Here is a 16,939-nt window from a genome sequence, read left to right as displayed (position 1 = left end):
TGAACAGTAATCATGATGCTGCCAAATCATAGCCTTATAAAGAGGGATAATAACTTCTCTTCACTTGTTAGTGTGTTTTTCAACATCCAAGTAATCCTTTGAGCCATTTTACCAACTTTTGCAATATGTCCTCTGAACTTTAATTCTCTGTTCACCAATATCTCCAACTCCCTTGTCTCGTTAATTTCTTGCAATCCAGTACCATCAATATGATACACCATATGTAACCTTTTCAATTCGAAGTGCATAACCATACATTTTGCAACATTAAATTGACAATCATTATGCTTTGCCCACAATGTCAATTTATTTAAATTATCCTGCAGGATAATTTAAATTCATCACCTTTATCAACTGTTGCTCTCCTCAGTTTTGCATCATCATCAGCAAACAACTGAATATCCCCTCTTAAATTTGAGATGTCTCAAATATACTTGAGAGAATTTTCATCAAGATATTTAGTATAATATTGAACTCAGAGATCTGGTATAGAACTCTGAGGTACTCCACTAGTCACTATCATTCTCCTGGATTCTACTCTGCTATATACTACTCTGTGGTGTCTGTCAGCCTCCCCCCACCTCCAACCATGCTACTATCTTCATATCCATTCCCATTTGCTCCAACTTTTCAAATAGTTTTCCATGTGGTATTCTGTCACATGCCTTTGCAAAGTCCAGTAATATCATGGTGTAGCCATATCCTTTATCCAATTCTGATGTCACTTTATATAAAATGTGAATAAATTACTAAGACAGGACCCATGTCCCCTCTACAAAGCTGTGCTGCCCACTATAGAGTATCACATCCCTTTTTCACTTTGTGGGATTTTACTTTTAACCAACTTTTCTCATACTTTAACAACCACTCCTGATATATATTTATTGGTCTGTAATTTTCTGCCTCTGTCTTGGAGCCACCTTTATGAAATGGAAATCTTACCTTCTTTCTGCTCCCCTGGAACCCTGTCATAGCTGAGACTTAGATTGAACAACTTCATTAGAGGCAATTCCAATTCTCTTTCACATTCACATAGTTCATGGGCTGATATGCCATCCAGTCCCATTGCTGTATTCACATTCATATTTGTCTGTATGCTGAATACCTTCTCTTCATTATCTCAATTTTGATATGTGTCTCTTTCACATCATCTGTAGAATCTCCACTTGGATGATACACCTATGCCAAATGATCACTCAGTAACTCAACTATTTCTTTTGCATCTGTTACCTTCCTATCAGGAGCAATTTTTACAGTTATCCTACCATAGTCATTTTTCCTCCTATTTGCTATATAATGAAAAAAACTCTTTTGGATTTACTTTGTCCTGCTTAGCTAATTTTCTCTCATGATATGAATTGACCTTTCTTACCAAACTACTCATCCTTCTTGCATGCACTTTGTACTGCATGGGGTATGCTGATACCTTTTTCTTTATATTCCCACTTGGTTTATCCTCCTGATCTTGGGTATGCAATCCGATACTGCTTCTCTCAAACAATCTATGGCAACTTCTGATGCAGTACTGACATTCTTTACTTGTAGCTTCAAGATGACTCCTAAGTCTGTTATAATTACAGCTTTATACTTTAACATAAACATATACTTTAAAAACAACATAAATTACACGTTCGGCAACTTCCCAGAACAACACTGCATGATCACTCTTCTCAATTGGATGCAGAGTGTCTACTTTAGTTACAGATATATTTTCTGATGCTATTACCAGATCCAGCACTCTCAAACCCCTGTATAATTACCTATAACATGTTAATTTAGGTAATTATTCCTTAGCAATTGTATAAATTCCACTTCCATCTTGCCAATGCCACCTTTCCTGCCTTCATTCTATGTCACCATATTTCAAGTCTCCCATAGTAATTGTTTGGCTGTTTCTTGCTTTCATATTTTCCGAATTCACATTTCTGTTCGGGGTGCTTAAGGTTCAGGGGTGCTTAAGGGTCAAAGCTGTATAACTGAGAGGAGACCTCCACATAGCCTTTAAAGGAATGCGGAGAACCGACCAGGGCTTCTGACCTAATGTCCAATCCTCACCTTCTCGTGGTGCACCCTGTTGGGTATCTACTTTGATACTGAACGAACGAGGATGGGCTGGCAATTTGGGATTTAGCCGACCAAATTGTATTCTTATTGGTTAAACCAAAATAAAAAATGATGGTACAACATGACAAAATTTCATGCCGGCTGGGGCGTCGCCCGGTTAAACAAGGCCCCCGTTGTTTTCGCCAGGGAACCAGGGCGAACAGCGAAAAGTCAGCTACTGGAACAAATCTGAAAACAAACCCCAACTCAACATCACCAGAGTTAAAGATCGGTACTATCAATGTAAGAAGCCTGAATGGCAAAGAAATGGAGCTAGCTGAGGAATTAGATAAGTACCAGATCGACATAATAGGGGTGACTGAAACAAAAAAGACCAAAACTGGTGAGATCTTTCTGAGCAATAAATACAAAATGTTATATTCAGGCAATGACAATCAAGGAAAAGAAGGAGTAGCCATAGTATACAACACAAAATACGAGGCTAATCTTCTTGAATGGCAGTCAGTCTCAAGTAGAGTAATGTGGGCAAATATGAGAATGGGGAACTGGACAATGAGACTTATTTGTGCCTATGGTCCCACAGAAGGTTCTACTAAGGTAGAAGTGGAGGAATTTTTTGATGCTTTAGAAAAAGCAACTGACACAATGAAAAAGGAAAAGTTGGTCCTTGTTGGGGATCTAAATAGTAGAGTAGGAAATGATTGTGAGACATACAAAAATATTTTGGGAAAATTTGGAGAAAAGAGCAAAGCTAATAATAATGGCAAATATCTGTTGGATTTCTGCTCAGGACATGGACTGGTTATTACTAACACCATGTTCCAACATAAAAATCTGCACAAATTCACATGGAGAGAAGAGGCTAGGAATAAGAAAAGTCTCATTGACTATGTTATTGTTGATAGTGATGTTTTCTCCCTGGTGCAGGACACCAGAGTGTACAGAGGATTTGAAATTGGAAGTGATCACTATTTAGTCTTGAGCAGGATAAAATTAAATTTCATATTGAAAAGAATGACATGTAAGAAAGTTTTAAAGCGAATAAAAGTTGAGCAGCTCTCAGATGTGAACTGTAGACTAAAATACAGAAATATTATTGAAAAGAAAATGAAAGAGTTTGAGAACAGGAATCAAACCTTGGAGATTCAGTGGCAAACTCTGAAGGAAACATTGATTGATTCTGCCAGAGAGGCATGTGGTGAGGTTGTGTGCAAGGATAAAAAAATCAGAACTCCCTGGTGGACACAGGAAGTTAAAGAGGCAGTGAAGGAAAAGAAGAAAGCATATCAAAAGTTCCTGGCAAATAAGGCAGCTGTTACTCTTACAGAATACAGAGACAAATGTAAGAAAGCTAAACAGTGTGTAAAACTAGCTAAACAAAAGTCATGGGAGGACTTTGGCAAGAATATAGAAAATAAATATCAAGAAGGTGGCAAAATATTCTGGAGGTTGTTGAAGAAGCTTAGGAATGGAGGAAAGAGTGCTGTAAAAGGAATTAGAGATGATAAAGGTGAAATGAAAACAGGAGAAAAAGATATCCTTGAAGTATGGAGTAATTACTTTGAAAAACTGCTAAATGAAACAAGCAGTGATGACAGCACAGTGATAAAAAACACTGACCAGGCATGCAGTCAGGAATACATATCCATACTTGAAGTAGAAAAAGCCATCAAAGGCTTGAAATGTGGAAAGGCAGCAGGAGTAGATGATATTCGACCAGAAATGCTGAAGTATGGTGGTATAAGAGTCTTACAGTGGCTGCACTGCATAGTTCAGAAAGCCTGGACAGAGGGACGAATTCCCAATGATTGGAGTAGAGCTCTCATAGTACCCATATATAAAAAGGGAAATAAAACTGAATGTGAGAATTACAGAGGTATTTCCCTACTGAGTGTTCCTGGCAAGATCTATGCAAGTATACTTGAGAAACGGTTGAGAAGAATTGTGGAAGAAAAGCTTGGTGAAGAACAAGCTGGATTCAGGCCAAATAGAGGCTGTCAGGATCAGATCTTCACTTTACGACAAATAGTCGAGAAAGCATGGGAATATAACAAAGATCTGTATTTAAGTTTTGTCGATTTGGAAAAGGCATATGACAAGGTGCCAAGAGAGAAGCTATTCAATACGCTGCAGTTATATGGTGTCAATGGGGCATTATATCAAGCAATACTTAGTCTTTATTTGAGTTGTGAGTCAGCAGTTAGAATTGAAGGAAGTACAGGAAGATGGTTTAATGTTAAATCTGGTGTGAGACAAGGATGTACATTATCCCCCCTGTTATTCATTATCTATATGGATCACATTATGAAGGAATGTGGTATTAAACCTGATATCAAAATTGGAGATGTTAATGTCAGCTCTTTGCTTTATGCGGATGATGTTATACTTCTAAATAAATCCGCTACAAGTCTGCAAGATTCTCTGACTAAATTGAATAGCTGTTGTAATAGATATGGTATGAAGGTCAGCAATAAAAAGACAAAGACAATGAAAATAGGCAGAATCATTGAAAATGTCAACTGTGTTGTGAATGGAGAACCTGTGGAACAAGTAAAACATTTCAGCTACTTAGGCACAATTTTTACTGAAGATGGTAAACTAAATATAGAAATAGACAACAGAATCAGCAAAGCTGGTATCGTGGGAAGTCAATTGAATAAATTCATATGGAATAAGAAAGAAATTAGTCGGAACACTAAATTAGCTGTATACAAGACTGTGTTCAAACCAATTTTAACTTATGGATCTGAGAGCTGGGTCAGAAGTAAAACACTTGACCAAAGACTAGAGACCGCAGATATGAGAGTCCTGAGAAAGATTAGAGGCGTGAACAGATGGCATCAATGGCAATATCATATTAAAAATGAGGATATTAGGAAAGAACTTGACATTGTCAGCATCCAGGAATGCGTTAGCAGAGCTAATCTCAGATGGTATGGTCACTTAAATAGAATGGGAGAGGAAAGATTAGCAAAACAAGTGTTCTCTGCCAGGTTGGCAGGAAAACGACCCAGAGGAAGACCAAGATATAGGTGGATTGATACGGTACAAAGTGCCTTAGACGATAGAAATATAAGATCTGATAATGTTGGAGTCTTGACAAGTAACAGACTGATTTGGAGGAAAATTGTAGATAGGAAGTTAGTAATGATGTAATTTTTTCATGTAGTACTGTCATATCCTGTACACCCCTTGAGGGTACATGGCAGGAATTTGATGATGATGATGATGATGACATTTCTGTTCATTCTCCTACCTGCTGTACTACACGAGAATCGTGTCTCCAGTTGCTCTAGTTCTTGTTTTGTCGTGTGAAGGACGCAACATGAACATACTATTTCACTTCATCAACTACATTTTTCACACTTTCATTCTGAGCACTATCATTCACTACTTCTGCATTTGCTAGACCACTTTCGATATTATTCCTTACATCATTAATATTTGTCAATTCATTTTCCTACTTTCTACATGACTCACATTTCTTGCACTGTCTTCTGGCACTTGAAACATTTATGATTAACACACTCTCTCTCTCCATTCACACTTCTGTACCACAACCTGTTTACTCTAAGCAAACTATGCATAGAACATACTCTCATTGTATAACATCCCTCATGCTAAACTTGACCACCATTTTCCTCGTATGCATCGGTGCCTTGTATTAAAATGCTTTCTGAAACAATATCCCATATTAAATTTCACACACACACACACACACACACACTAAACTGTACAGGAATTACTAATATCCTAAAATAAAAGGCTTATCTGTAGAACATGTGCAACACACAGCTTTTGCTCTGTGCTTCACTAAAATTTTCTATTTTAATGAAGTAACACATTTCTCTTACTTATTTCTACATATTTGCTGTTTAGAAGTTTTATGCTACTACCAAGTTGTTTTTTAGGTTATAGACTATTTAAAATTTTTCTATATTTGTAGACAGTGGTGAAGCTGGACTAACTGATGACGAAATGGCAGCTTCAGTAGCAACCTTAGAAAGTATGGCAACCACTTTAGATGCAGATTGTGTGTTATTACGTAAGCACAAAGCAGAACAAGGGTTTGTCGCAGAATATTTGATTAGGAAGAGAGCAAAAGATGATGACTTTGTGGAAGTCAGGTGAGAATTTCCCTTTAAGTAATTTGTAATTCTAAGTTATGGATTTTTTCCTTCCTTCCTTTTTTTAATGCTCTTTTTTCTTCTCCACATTAAAGAAATATGGAACCTGTTGAAGATGTCTTTTGGCATAAGAGATATTCACATCATTTGTTCATTCATGTAGTAAACAATGTCTTGCTTTAAATGCCATGGCTACTTGAGAACATGTCAGATACATACTTGTGTGAATGTGTATCTATATAATAGGTTCATAGGTCCAAAAGCTGATGGGTAGCAAATTTACTGCATTGTTATGCTTATGCTTTTGAAAAGCATCAAATTTCAGTATAGTGGATTTGTAAGAAATAAAGGAATATTTGTTATAATGAATTGAGTACAGCTAAAATGAAGTGAGTAAGAGTTATTGTACTTCATTTTGGTACTTATATGTACACAATTTTTTTTTTTTTTTTTTTTTTTTTTTGGTTACAGTTACAGGATCCAAAAACTTTTGAAGAGCCACTGTGATCTTTGAATGTCACCTGATAATGAGAAGCCTCTTTTTTTGGGGGAGAGGACAGACAGAAGTCAGACAGAACAAGGTCTTGTGATTAAGTAATTTATAGCAGACATGGAACACCATGTTGAGCCATGTAGAATGATACTTATGATTCTTATGCTGGAGCAATGTCATAAAGCAATAGTCAACTAAGGAAATCTACAAAACAGGACAGACAAGCCCTGACTCCTTCAGTGCTGTGGAATTCCTTAGCACTGTCCCAACAAGCCTGACAACTCTCAGTAGCTTTTTGGATTGCCTTACTGAAAAATGCAACTCATTATGAACAATACAGTTTGAATATATGTATATATATATGTTCAATAATTTTAATGACTTAAAACGCCGAGATAATTAAGAATAAAAGTTTAATAAGGACACAACTAGTTTCATTAGTTGGTATATGCAAAAAGACCGACAGAACGTTACACACTAACAACAATGGCGCTATCAAAAACTGTAGTTAAGTTTGAATTGATTGGAGTCCGTGCTTCAGTTCTAGCTACATTTATACGCGAGCGTGTGATCTTGCGAGAAAGCCAGTACTGAATAACAGAGCTATGCGAGTCTGATAAATTGTAGCTAAGGTTGCTATTCATGTGGGTAGAATCGAGGGCTATTTCTTTTGACTCCAGGATATGTCTTTCAAGTTCATCGTAACATTTGTGAATATTAGAAGTTTGATTCCAGTCTATTTGGCGTTAGCGGCATTCATCAGAGTGTACAGAGAACAAGCCATGGCTGGCGAGGGCACTAGTTCAGATTCTATTATAAGAGATGTCTCTTTTGTGCTCTTCAACACAGAGAAAGATTAATTTATCAGTTTGCCCCTAATAAGGTTTACCACAACTACAAATAATTCTGTATACTCCTGGGTACTGAAGATGGTGATATTTTTATTTAGGCTGACTAAGGATAGACTGGAGTTTTTGGTAAAGTAGAGAAGCATGTTTTGATGTTGAATTTTTTAAAAATTCTTGCTAGTTTAGGGGAGAGAGAACTAATGTAAGGTAAGGTAAGGAAGCGTAAACTCTAGGGGTAGGAGAATCTACTACTACCCACAATGCCCTCGATTCTACCCACATGAATACTTAGCAACCTTAGCTACAATTTACCAGACTCGCATAGCTCTGCTATTCAGTATTGGCATTCTCACGAGATCACACACACACACACACACACATATAAATGTAGCTAGAACTGAAGTGCAGACTCCAATTCAAACTTAACTACAGTTTTTGATAACTCTGTTGTTGTTCGTGTGTAATGTTTCTGTACCTTTGTGTTTTGACACCTGATAAAGTTGGCTTACCAACGAAACTAGTTGTGTCCTTATTAAACTTTAATTTTTAATTATTTCGGTGTTTTAAGTCATGGAAATTATTGAACATGTTCATAAATATTCATTATGATATATGCAGAGCGATTCTTTATGATTCATTAAGCAGAGCGATACATGGCCTGTATTTAAGTTGTTAGTCAGCAGTTAGAATTGAAGGAAATACAAGAAGATGGTTTCACTTAAAATCAGGGATAAGGCAAGGATGCACATTATCTCCACTCTTATTCATCATCTATATCAGGGCTGTCCAACTGGCAGGCTACATGTGGCCCCATAAGATCTTAAACTTTTAACATTATTGTGTGATGCGAAAAATATGCTGCCTTTCTTTTCGTTTTGATACAGGATAGTAGGTTTGATACATGAGAATAGGTTTCAAGATTTCAGAAAAATAATCGATTTTTTTTTTTTGTTTTGCGATTCCATTTTCAGTTGACATAAATACATTACATTCGAATTTTCAAATGGAATGTATAGAGTTGCAATCAGATATTCAACTGAAAGAAAAATTTGATCATGTCTCTTTGCTAGATTTTTATAAGACCTATCTTCCCAGAGAAAAAAGTATCCTTTGCTTCACAGTCACGCTTTATTAATGTCATCACTTTTTGGTACTACGTACATTTGTGAACAACTAATTTCAAGAATGGGGCATATGATGAGTAAAGTTAGGTCAAAAATTTCTGTTAAGAACTTTCAGAGCTCACTACGAATTGCAACCACTTCCATTGAATCAGACATTGATGCATTGGTTTCACATAAACAAGGCCAAATATTTCACGTTTTCTGTTTATGCTGCCTTCTTTTTTTTAAATGTTATAATAAAAAATTTTAAAAAAATAAAGGAAGTTTTGTTACTTATATACATTAATGATATTATAGATTTTATATGCAGTCCAAGACAATTCCTCTTCACTTACTGTGACCCAGGAAAGCCAAAAGGTTGGACACCCATGATCTATATGGATCAAATTATGAAAGAAAGTGGCATTAAGCATGGAGTATTAGAATTGGAGATGTCAACGTTAGCTCTTTGCTTTATGCAGATGATGTACTCCTAAACACATCTAATGCAAGTTTCTAGGATTCACTAACTAAATTGAATAACAAATTTGGCATGAAAATCAGCAATAAAAAGACCAGAAGTATGAAAAAATGCAGGATCATAGAAAACTTCAGCCATTCTGAATGGAGATATCCTCCTATAGAAGAAGTAAAATATTTCAGCTGTTTAGGCACAGTTTTTAGTGAAGATGGCAGGTTAAATCTGAAAATAGACAACAGAATAAGCAAAACTGGTATGGTGGGTAGCCAGCTGAATAAATTTATATGGAATAAGAGAGAAATTAATCAAAACGCCAAAACTAGCAGTATACAAGACAGTGTTCAAACCAATTTTAAGTTATGGATCTGAGAAATAAAGCACTTCATCAAAGACTAGAGACCACAGATATGAGACTTCTTGGTGAAATTAGGTGATTGAACTGATGGCATCAGTGGCAGAATCATATTAAAAATGAATATATTAGAAAGGAACTTGACATTGTTGGCATTCAAGAATGTGTTAGCTGAGCTAATCTAAGGTGGTATGGCCAATTAAATAGAATGGATGAACAAAGGTTAACAAAACAGGTTTTGATGCCAAGATGGCGGTGTAAAAATAAAGATTTTTATTGTTGTTTTTATTTAAATCTTTGTTGTCTATGCCTTTGTAAATTTTATTACAATTGTTTTTCTTTGTTCAAAACTTATCTTAACTTTAGCCTTAACAGTGGCAACTCCGATTATATAATCCATTGCTTGATCTAGTTACTTATTCTTAATCCTTACTTGTAACCTTTTGACTCTTCCCCCTTTCTCAAGGTTGTATTTATGCTATTCACGTGCTCGTAATTTTATAACTTGGGAACTTGCCTCGGGTTAAAGCCAAATTCTATTGTTATAACAGCAAGCGTATTTCTTCAATTCTTTCTTTTAAGCTTACACGGTGATCCGAATGCATTTTTGAAAATTATGGAGACAACTACCGTGTTTGAATAAAAACTTTAGTTTAATATAACTAAAATCTACATTCGACATTTCAACCTTTAGGTCAAGGTCATCTTCTGGAGCATACAATTATACACAGAAAACAAGCTACACTACAATCAAACTGATTGTAGTGTAGCTTGTTTTTATTCAAACACGGTAGTTGTCTCCATAATTTTCAAAAATGTATTTCTTCAATATTGGTTCCTGAAAATTTATTTTATAATTTTGACTGTGTCATCAGGAGTCTTAGATAAGATTTAAATATCCTTCCTAAAGAAAAAACACTTCGGTTAGCACGGAAATACTTCTAACTCTCAATACTCTATCAAGCAATGTAAAACTCAATTCTACAGTCGTTGTAAACTATCCACTTAGATCATACAGGTTCGATTTTTATGAGCAGTGCATTGGTATGCAGGAATCAGGCAAATTATTTGGTAAACAAAACAATTTATTCATTCTAATTGAAAATACAAAGGGGTGCTTAAGGGTCAAAGCTGTATAACTGAGAGGAGACCTCCACATAGCCTTTAAAGGAATGCAGAGAACCGACCAGGGCTTCTGACCTAATGTCCAATCCTCACCTTCTCGTGGTGCACCCTGTTGGGTATCTACTTGGATACTGAACAAACGAGGATGGGCTGGCAATTTGGAATTTAGCCGACCAAATTATATTCATATTAGTTAAACCAAAATAAAAAATGATGGTACAACATGACAAAATTTCATGTCAAAATTTCATGTCGGCTAGGGCGTCGCCTGGTTAAACAAAGCACCCGTTGTTTTCGCCAGGGAACCAGGGCGAACAGCGAAAAGTCAGCTACTGGAACAAATCTGAAAACACACCCCAACTCAACATCACCAGAGTTAAAGATCGGTACTATCAACATAAGAAGCCTGAATGGAAAAGAAATGGAGCTAACTGAGAAATTAGATAAGTACCAGATCGACATAATAGGGGTGACTGAAACAAAAAAGACAAAAACTGGTGAGATCTTTCTGAGCATTAAATACAAAATGTTCTATTCAGGCAATAACAATCAAGGAAAAGAAGGAGTAGCCATAGTATTCAACACAAAATACGAGGCTAATCTTCTTGAATGGCAGGCAGTTTCAAGTAGAGTAATGTGGGCAAATATGAGAACGGGGACCTGGACAATGAGACTTATTTGTGCCTATGGTCCCACAGAAGATTCTACTAAGGTAGAAGTGGAGGAATTTTTTGATGCTTTAGAAAAAGCAACTGACACAATGAAAAAGGAAAAGTTGGTCCTTGTTGGGGAGCTAAATAGCTGAGTAGGAAATGATTGTGAGACATACAAAAATATTTTGGGAAAATTTGGAGAAAAGAGCAAAGCTAATAATAATGGCAAATATCTGTTGGATTTCTGCTCAGGACATGGACTGGTTATTACTAACACCATGTTCCAACATAAAAATGTGCACAAATTCACATGGAGAGAAGAGGCTAGGAATAAGAAAAGTCTCATTGACTATGTTATTGTTGATAGTGATGTTTTCTCCCTGGTGCAGGACACCAGAGTGTACAGAGGATTTGAAATTGGAAGTGATCACTATTTAATCTTGAGCAGGATAAAATTGAATTTCATATTGAAAAGAATAACATGTAAGAAAGTTTTAAAGCGAATAAAAGTTGAGCAGCTCTCAGATGTGAGCTGTAGACTAAAATACAGAAAGATTATTGAAAAGAAAATGAAAGAGTTTGAGAACAGGAATCAAACCTTGGAGATTCGGTGGCAAACTCTGAAGAAAACATTGATTGATTCTGCTAGAGAGGCATGTGGTGAGGTTGTGTGCAAGGATAAAAAAATCAGAACTCCCTGGTGGACACAGGAAGTTAAAGAGGCAGTGAAGGAAAAGAAGAAAGCATATCAAAAGTTCCTGGCAAATAAGTCAGCTTTTACTCTTACAGAATACAGAGACAAATGTAAGAAAGCTAAACAGTGTGTAAAACTAGCTAAACAAAAGTCATGGGTGGACTTTGGCAAGAATATAGAAAATAAATATCAAGAAGGTGGCAAAATATTCTGGAGGTTGTTGAAGAAACTTAGTAATGGAGGAAAGAGTGCTGTAAAAGGAGTCAGAGATGATAAAGGTGAAGTGAAAATGGAAGAAAAAGATATCCTTGAAATATGGAGTAATTACTTTGAAAAACTGCTAAATGAAACAAGCAGTGATGACAGCACAGTGGTAAAAAACACTGACCAGGCATGCAGTCAGGAATACATATCCATACTTGAAGTAGAAAAAGCCATCGAAGGTTTAAAATGTGGAAAGGCAGCAGTAGTAGATGATATTCGACCAGAAATGCTGAAATATGGCAGTATAAAAGTCTTACAGTGGCTGCACTGCATAGTTTAGAAAGCCTGGACAGAGGGACGAATTCCCGATGATTGGAGTAGAGCTCTCATAGTACCCATATATAAAAAGGGAAATAAAACAGAATGTGAGAATTACAGAGGTATTTCCTTACTATGTGTTCCTGGCAAGATCTCTGCTAGTATAATTGAGAAACGGTTGAGAAGAATTGTGGAAGAAAAACTTGAAGAACAAGCTGGATTCAGGCCAAATAGAGGCTGTCAGGATCAGATATTCATTTACAACAAATAGTCGAGAAAGCATGGGAATATAAAGATCTGTATTTAAGTTTTGTCGATTTGGAAAAGGCATATGACAAGGTGCCAAGAGAGAAGCTATTCAATACGCTACAGTTGTATGGTGTCAATGGGGCATTATAGCAAGCAACACTTAGTCTTTATTTGAGTTGTAAGTCAGCAGTTAGAATTGAAGGAAGAACAGGAAGATGGTTTGATGTTAAATCTGGTGTGAGACAAGGATGTACATTATCCCCTCTATTATTAATTATCTATATGGATCACATTATGAAGGAAAGTGATATTAAACATAATATCTAAATTTGAGATGTTAATGTCAGCTCTTTGCTTTATGTAGATCATGTTATACTTCTAAATAAATCTGCTACAAGTCTGCAAGATTCTTTCTCTGACTAAATTGAATAACTCTTGTAATAGATATGGTATGAAGGTCAGCAATAAAAAGACAAAGACAATGAAAATAGGCAGAATCATTGAAAATGTCAACTGTTTTGTGAATGGAGAACCTGTGGAACAAGTAAAACATTTCAGCTACTTAGGCACGATTTTTAGTGAAGATGGTAAATTCAATATAGAAATAGACAACAGAATCAGCAAAGCTGGTATGGTCAGAAGTCAATTGAATAAATTCATATGGAATAAGAGAGAAATTAGTTGGAACACTATATTAGCTATATACACGGCAGTGTTCAAACCAGTTTTAACTTATGGATCTGAGAGCTGGGTTAGAAGTAAAACACTTGACCAAAGACTAGAGACCACAGATATGAGAGTCCTGAGAAAGATTATAGGCATGAACAGATGGCATCAATGGCAATATCATATTAAAAACGAGAATATTAGCAAAGAACTTGACATTGTCAGCATCCAGGAATGCATTAGCAGAGCTAATCTCAGGTGGTATGGTCACTTAAATAGAATGGGAGAGGAAAGATTAGCAAAACATGTGTTCTCTGCTAGGTTGGCAGGAAAACGACCCAGAGGAAGACCAAGATATAGGTGGATTGATACGGTACAAAGTGCCTTAGACGATAGAAATATAAGATCTGATAATGTTGGCATCTTGACAAGTAACAGACTGATTTGGAGGAAAATTGTGGATAGGAAGTTAGTAATGATGTAATTTTTTCATGTAATACTATCATATCCTGTACACCCCTTGAGGGTACATGTCAGGAATTTGATGATGATGATTGAAAATACAAAAGGGTCACTGCTAAATATCAATATCAAAATATCTCTTAGGCTCTATACTTTTCACCAGTATCAGCTTGGATTCAAATTAAACAACTTAGCTTCACAGTTCTTCTTTAAACAAAATGGCTAATGCACTAATTATTCCAATAAATTATTCATAGACTTAAACAGATTTGTGCATGCGACATCATATTTTTTACTCAGACATCAAATTATATCATGCACTCTAGACCTGCACATATGATAACTCTATCTTAACACACATAACTCAGCAGGCTATTTCACAAAATTAAACTCGCGACCTAGAGTCCTTATTAATGATCTTAACTCTAACAAAATTTTCAGTACAATGGCAATCTCTTCCACACATTTCACTTCTAGAAAGTTCTAATATGAGGCCTTACTTGGTCGTATAGTCCGCATTTGTAGATCCTTTTTTTACCTTCTGTTATAGCTATTACGATATCGAAGATATTTCATCAACTTTTAGAAACCTTTAGAAAACTTGGCGGCTGGAATTTCAAAAATGACCAACGTTACTGCATAATTGAGCTTTCTATTACTTCTGGACATCTGTTGGCACGACCTTGAGTCTGCAATACACACTGGAAATCCTTGCATCCAGGGCTGTAATCGAGATCTGGGAAAATGTCTGGGTAAAGGCGATGAGAAAACCAAAAAGTGCATATCTAAGCACCACACGCCACCAACGAGAAAGAGCCTTCTTACTACCCACGGGAAAAGGAGCCCTGATCTATCGATTTTTCTCCCTTTTATTCCCTTCCTTCGACATTGGGTTCTGCTACATTTCCATTCCCTTGGGTCTTTCCCGGATCTTCACCTGCCACTTTTTTTGTCGTTGCGATAATGCGGGAAACTCCCGTACACTCTTTGACCTTCGTGATAATAATTATCTCAGGTCATAAGTTAATCCGTCTGGAATATTTTCTTGTCTGGAACTTCCTTTTGTTACAAATTATTCACACTTAACTTTCTTTGTTCTTTACATTAATTTGGCAGTTACATTATTTAACAATTCACTAACATTTACTTCCATATTACTGAACATAACAAATTTTGCTGATTAACCATAAGTATGTTTGTATGGATTTTTGTTTTCCTGTAAAATCGGTATATAAGGTATTTTTGTATAAAAATCCTTCTATACATGATTTTACAGCAGTAAAGAGACCCAGAGAAAGACCAAAGTCTAGGTGGATTGATTCAATCTGAAGTAGCTTAGAAGTATGGAATGTTAGATATGACAATATTGGAGTGCTCACAAATAATAGATTGATTTGGAGGAAAATTGTTGATAGGAGATTAATAATAATGTATACTTAATCATCTAGTGCTGTCATTATAAACTGAACATCCATTGGGTGTACACATCAGGAAACATGATGATGATGATATATATATACAGTGTGAGTCAAAATGATGTAATGATTTCTGCTTATTTTTTATGAAAAAATGATTAGCAATAGGAAAATGCAACATGCAGTAATTGAAAAAGAAACTCAAAGAGTTGCAAATTATGCATTCACAAGAATGCATTTCAATAGTTACTAAATGATTATGCCAAATGATAAGCTGGCCACTTCTCTTTTTGCTCAGACATTATTGCTAGCATCGAAGAAGATGAAACCTTTTGTCAAGAATGGGTTTTCAGCTATGAAGCCACATTTCATTTCTAAGGAAAAGTGAACCGGGACAACATTCCGTACATGGGTTCTCAAACCCCACATGCAGCTGTTGTACATTCAAGGGGCAGCTCAAAGGTATATGTGTTTTCTGTCCTGACAGAAGATAAAATTTATGAACCTTTTATGTTTACTGAAAAAATGTAACTGGAATTGTGTACTGTTATATGTTGGAGATATGGCTGTTGTCATAATTTCTGAATGACAGACCCAATACTGTCTTTCAGCAAAGTGGAGCACAGCCACACATCCATCACAAAGTCATGTCGCTTTTAAATATCCTACTTCCTGGCAGATGGATTGACTGAATGGGTCCTTCAGCCTAGCGTGCAGTCGCCTGACCTTACACTCCTAGAAGTTTTTCTCTGGTGGTATGTAAAGGACAAAGTTTGTGTGCCACCTTTGCTGCAAAGCTTAGTTGATCTCAAGGATTGCATACACAAGAGCTTTAAAAACGATTGATTGTCAGATATTGGTTTCTCTGTGGCAGGAAGTCACATATTGTTTTGACACGTTGAGTGCGACACTTTGCACGCACATGGAACTTTTATAAATCAGTTACTATTTCAAGTAATGCAAATTTTGTATCGTTGTATTCAATAAATATTTCTAATTAAGGGCTCATGTCATTTTGACTCACCCTGTGTATATATATATATATGTGTGTGTGTGTGTGTGTGTGTGTGTGTGTGTGTGTGTGTGTGTGTTAACAGATTATTGAACAGTGTAATGATTATAACTCCCATTATGTCTTTTGGTTTTATTGTGAACTTTTGATTCAGTAAAAACTTGTGCAATACTTAAGGGCACTGTTAAATCAACAAGATAAGGAACCATATGTGAGAACCATCAAATTAGCATAGCAACAATTAATTTTAATGGAAACATCTTCAGTGTGGGTAACACAGGGAGATATATGTCTTTCACAATATCCATAAAAATATTCATAACATGTTTAGAAGAAATATTCACTTCTTGATTGGGAAGAAAGCAGTGAGAAGATAAATGAGAGTTATTTAATATATTTATGCTTTGCAGATGACAGTTATCTTTGCTCTCAATCTCTCTCACTGTTTTTCTGTCTAAATTTAATTCTTTTGCCATTAACCATATGCTTAATTGTCTCTCAGTCCACATGAACTACATACTCTTATCTCCAAACTGCTGACAAAATAGCTGGCTTAAAGATAAACCTAAAGAAGACTAAAGCTTTTGTTCAGTAGCTATCTGCAGCCAAAAATAATAATAATCAATGATGAAATTGAACCAGTGAATGATTGCAATCAATCAGTGTATCAAAA

General features: G+C 35.9%; 1 protein-coding gene across 10 annotated transcripts in view; it reads left to right on the top strand.

Annotated features, from left to right (window-relative positions):
- Positions 1-16,939, top strand: part of GTPBP1 (GTP-binding protein 1) — a 375,327-nt gene that overhangs the window by 152,322 nt on the left and 206,066 nt on the right. For all 10 annotated transcript variants that reach the window (XM_090390548.1, XM_090390543.1, XM_090390544.1 and 7 more), the window contains one exon: positions 6,011-6,191. In XM_090390548.1, coding sequence (XP_090246674.1) covers positions 6,011-6,191 — 181 coding nt within the window. The remainder of the gene's footprint in view (positions 1-6,010; positions 6,192-16,939) is intronic.

This window comes from Typopeltis vanoorti, chromosome 3, assembly GCF_054136105.1.
Source record: "Typopeltis vanoorti isolate ZY-2024b chromosome 3, IOZ_Tvanoo_1.0, whole genome shotgun sequence".
Classification (NCBI taxonomy): domain Eukaryota; kingdom Metazoa; phylum Arthropoda; class Arachnida; order Uropygi; family Thelyphonidae; genus Typopeltis; species Typopeltis vanoorti.
The sequence above is the reverse complement of the archived record's forward strand: the minus strand, read 5'-3'. Positions and strand labels throughout refer to the sequence as shown.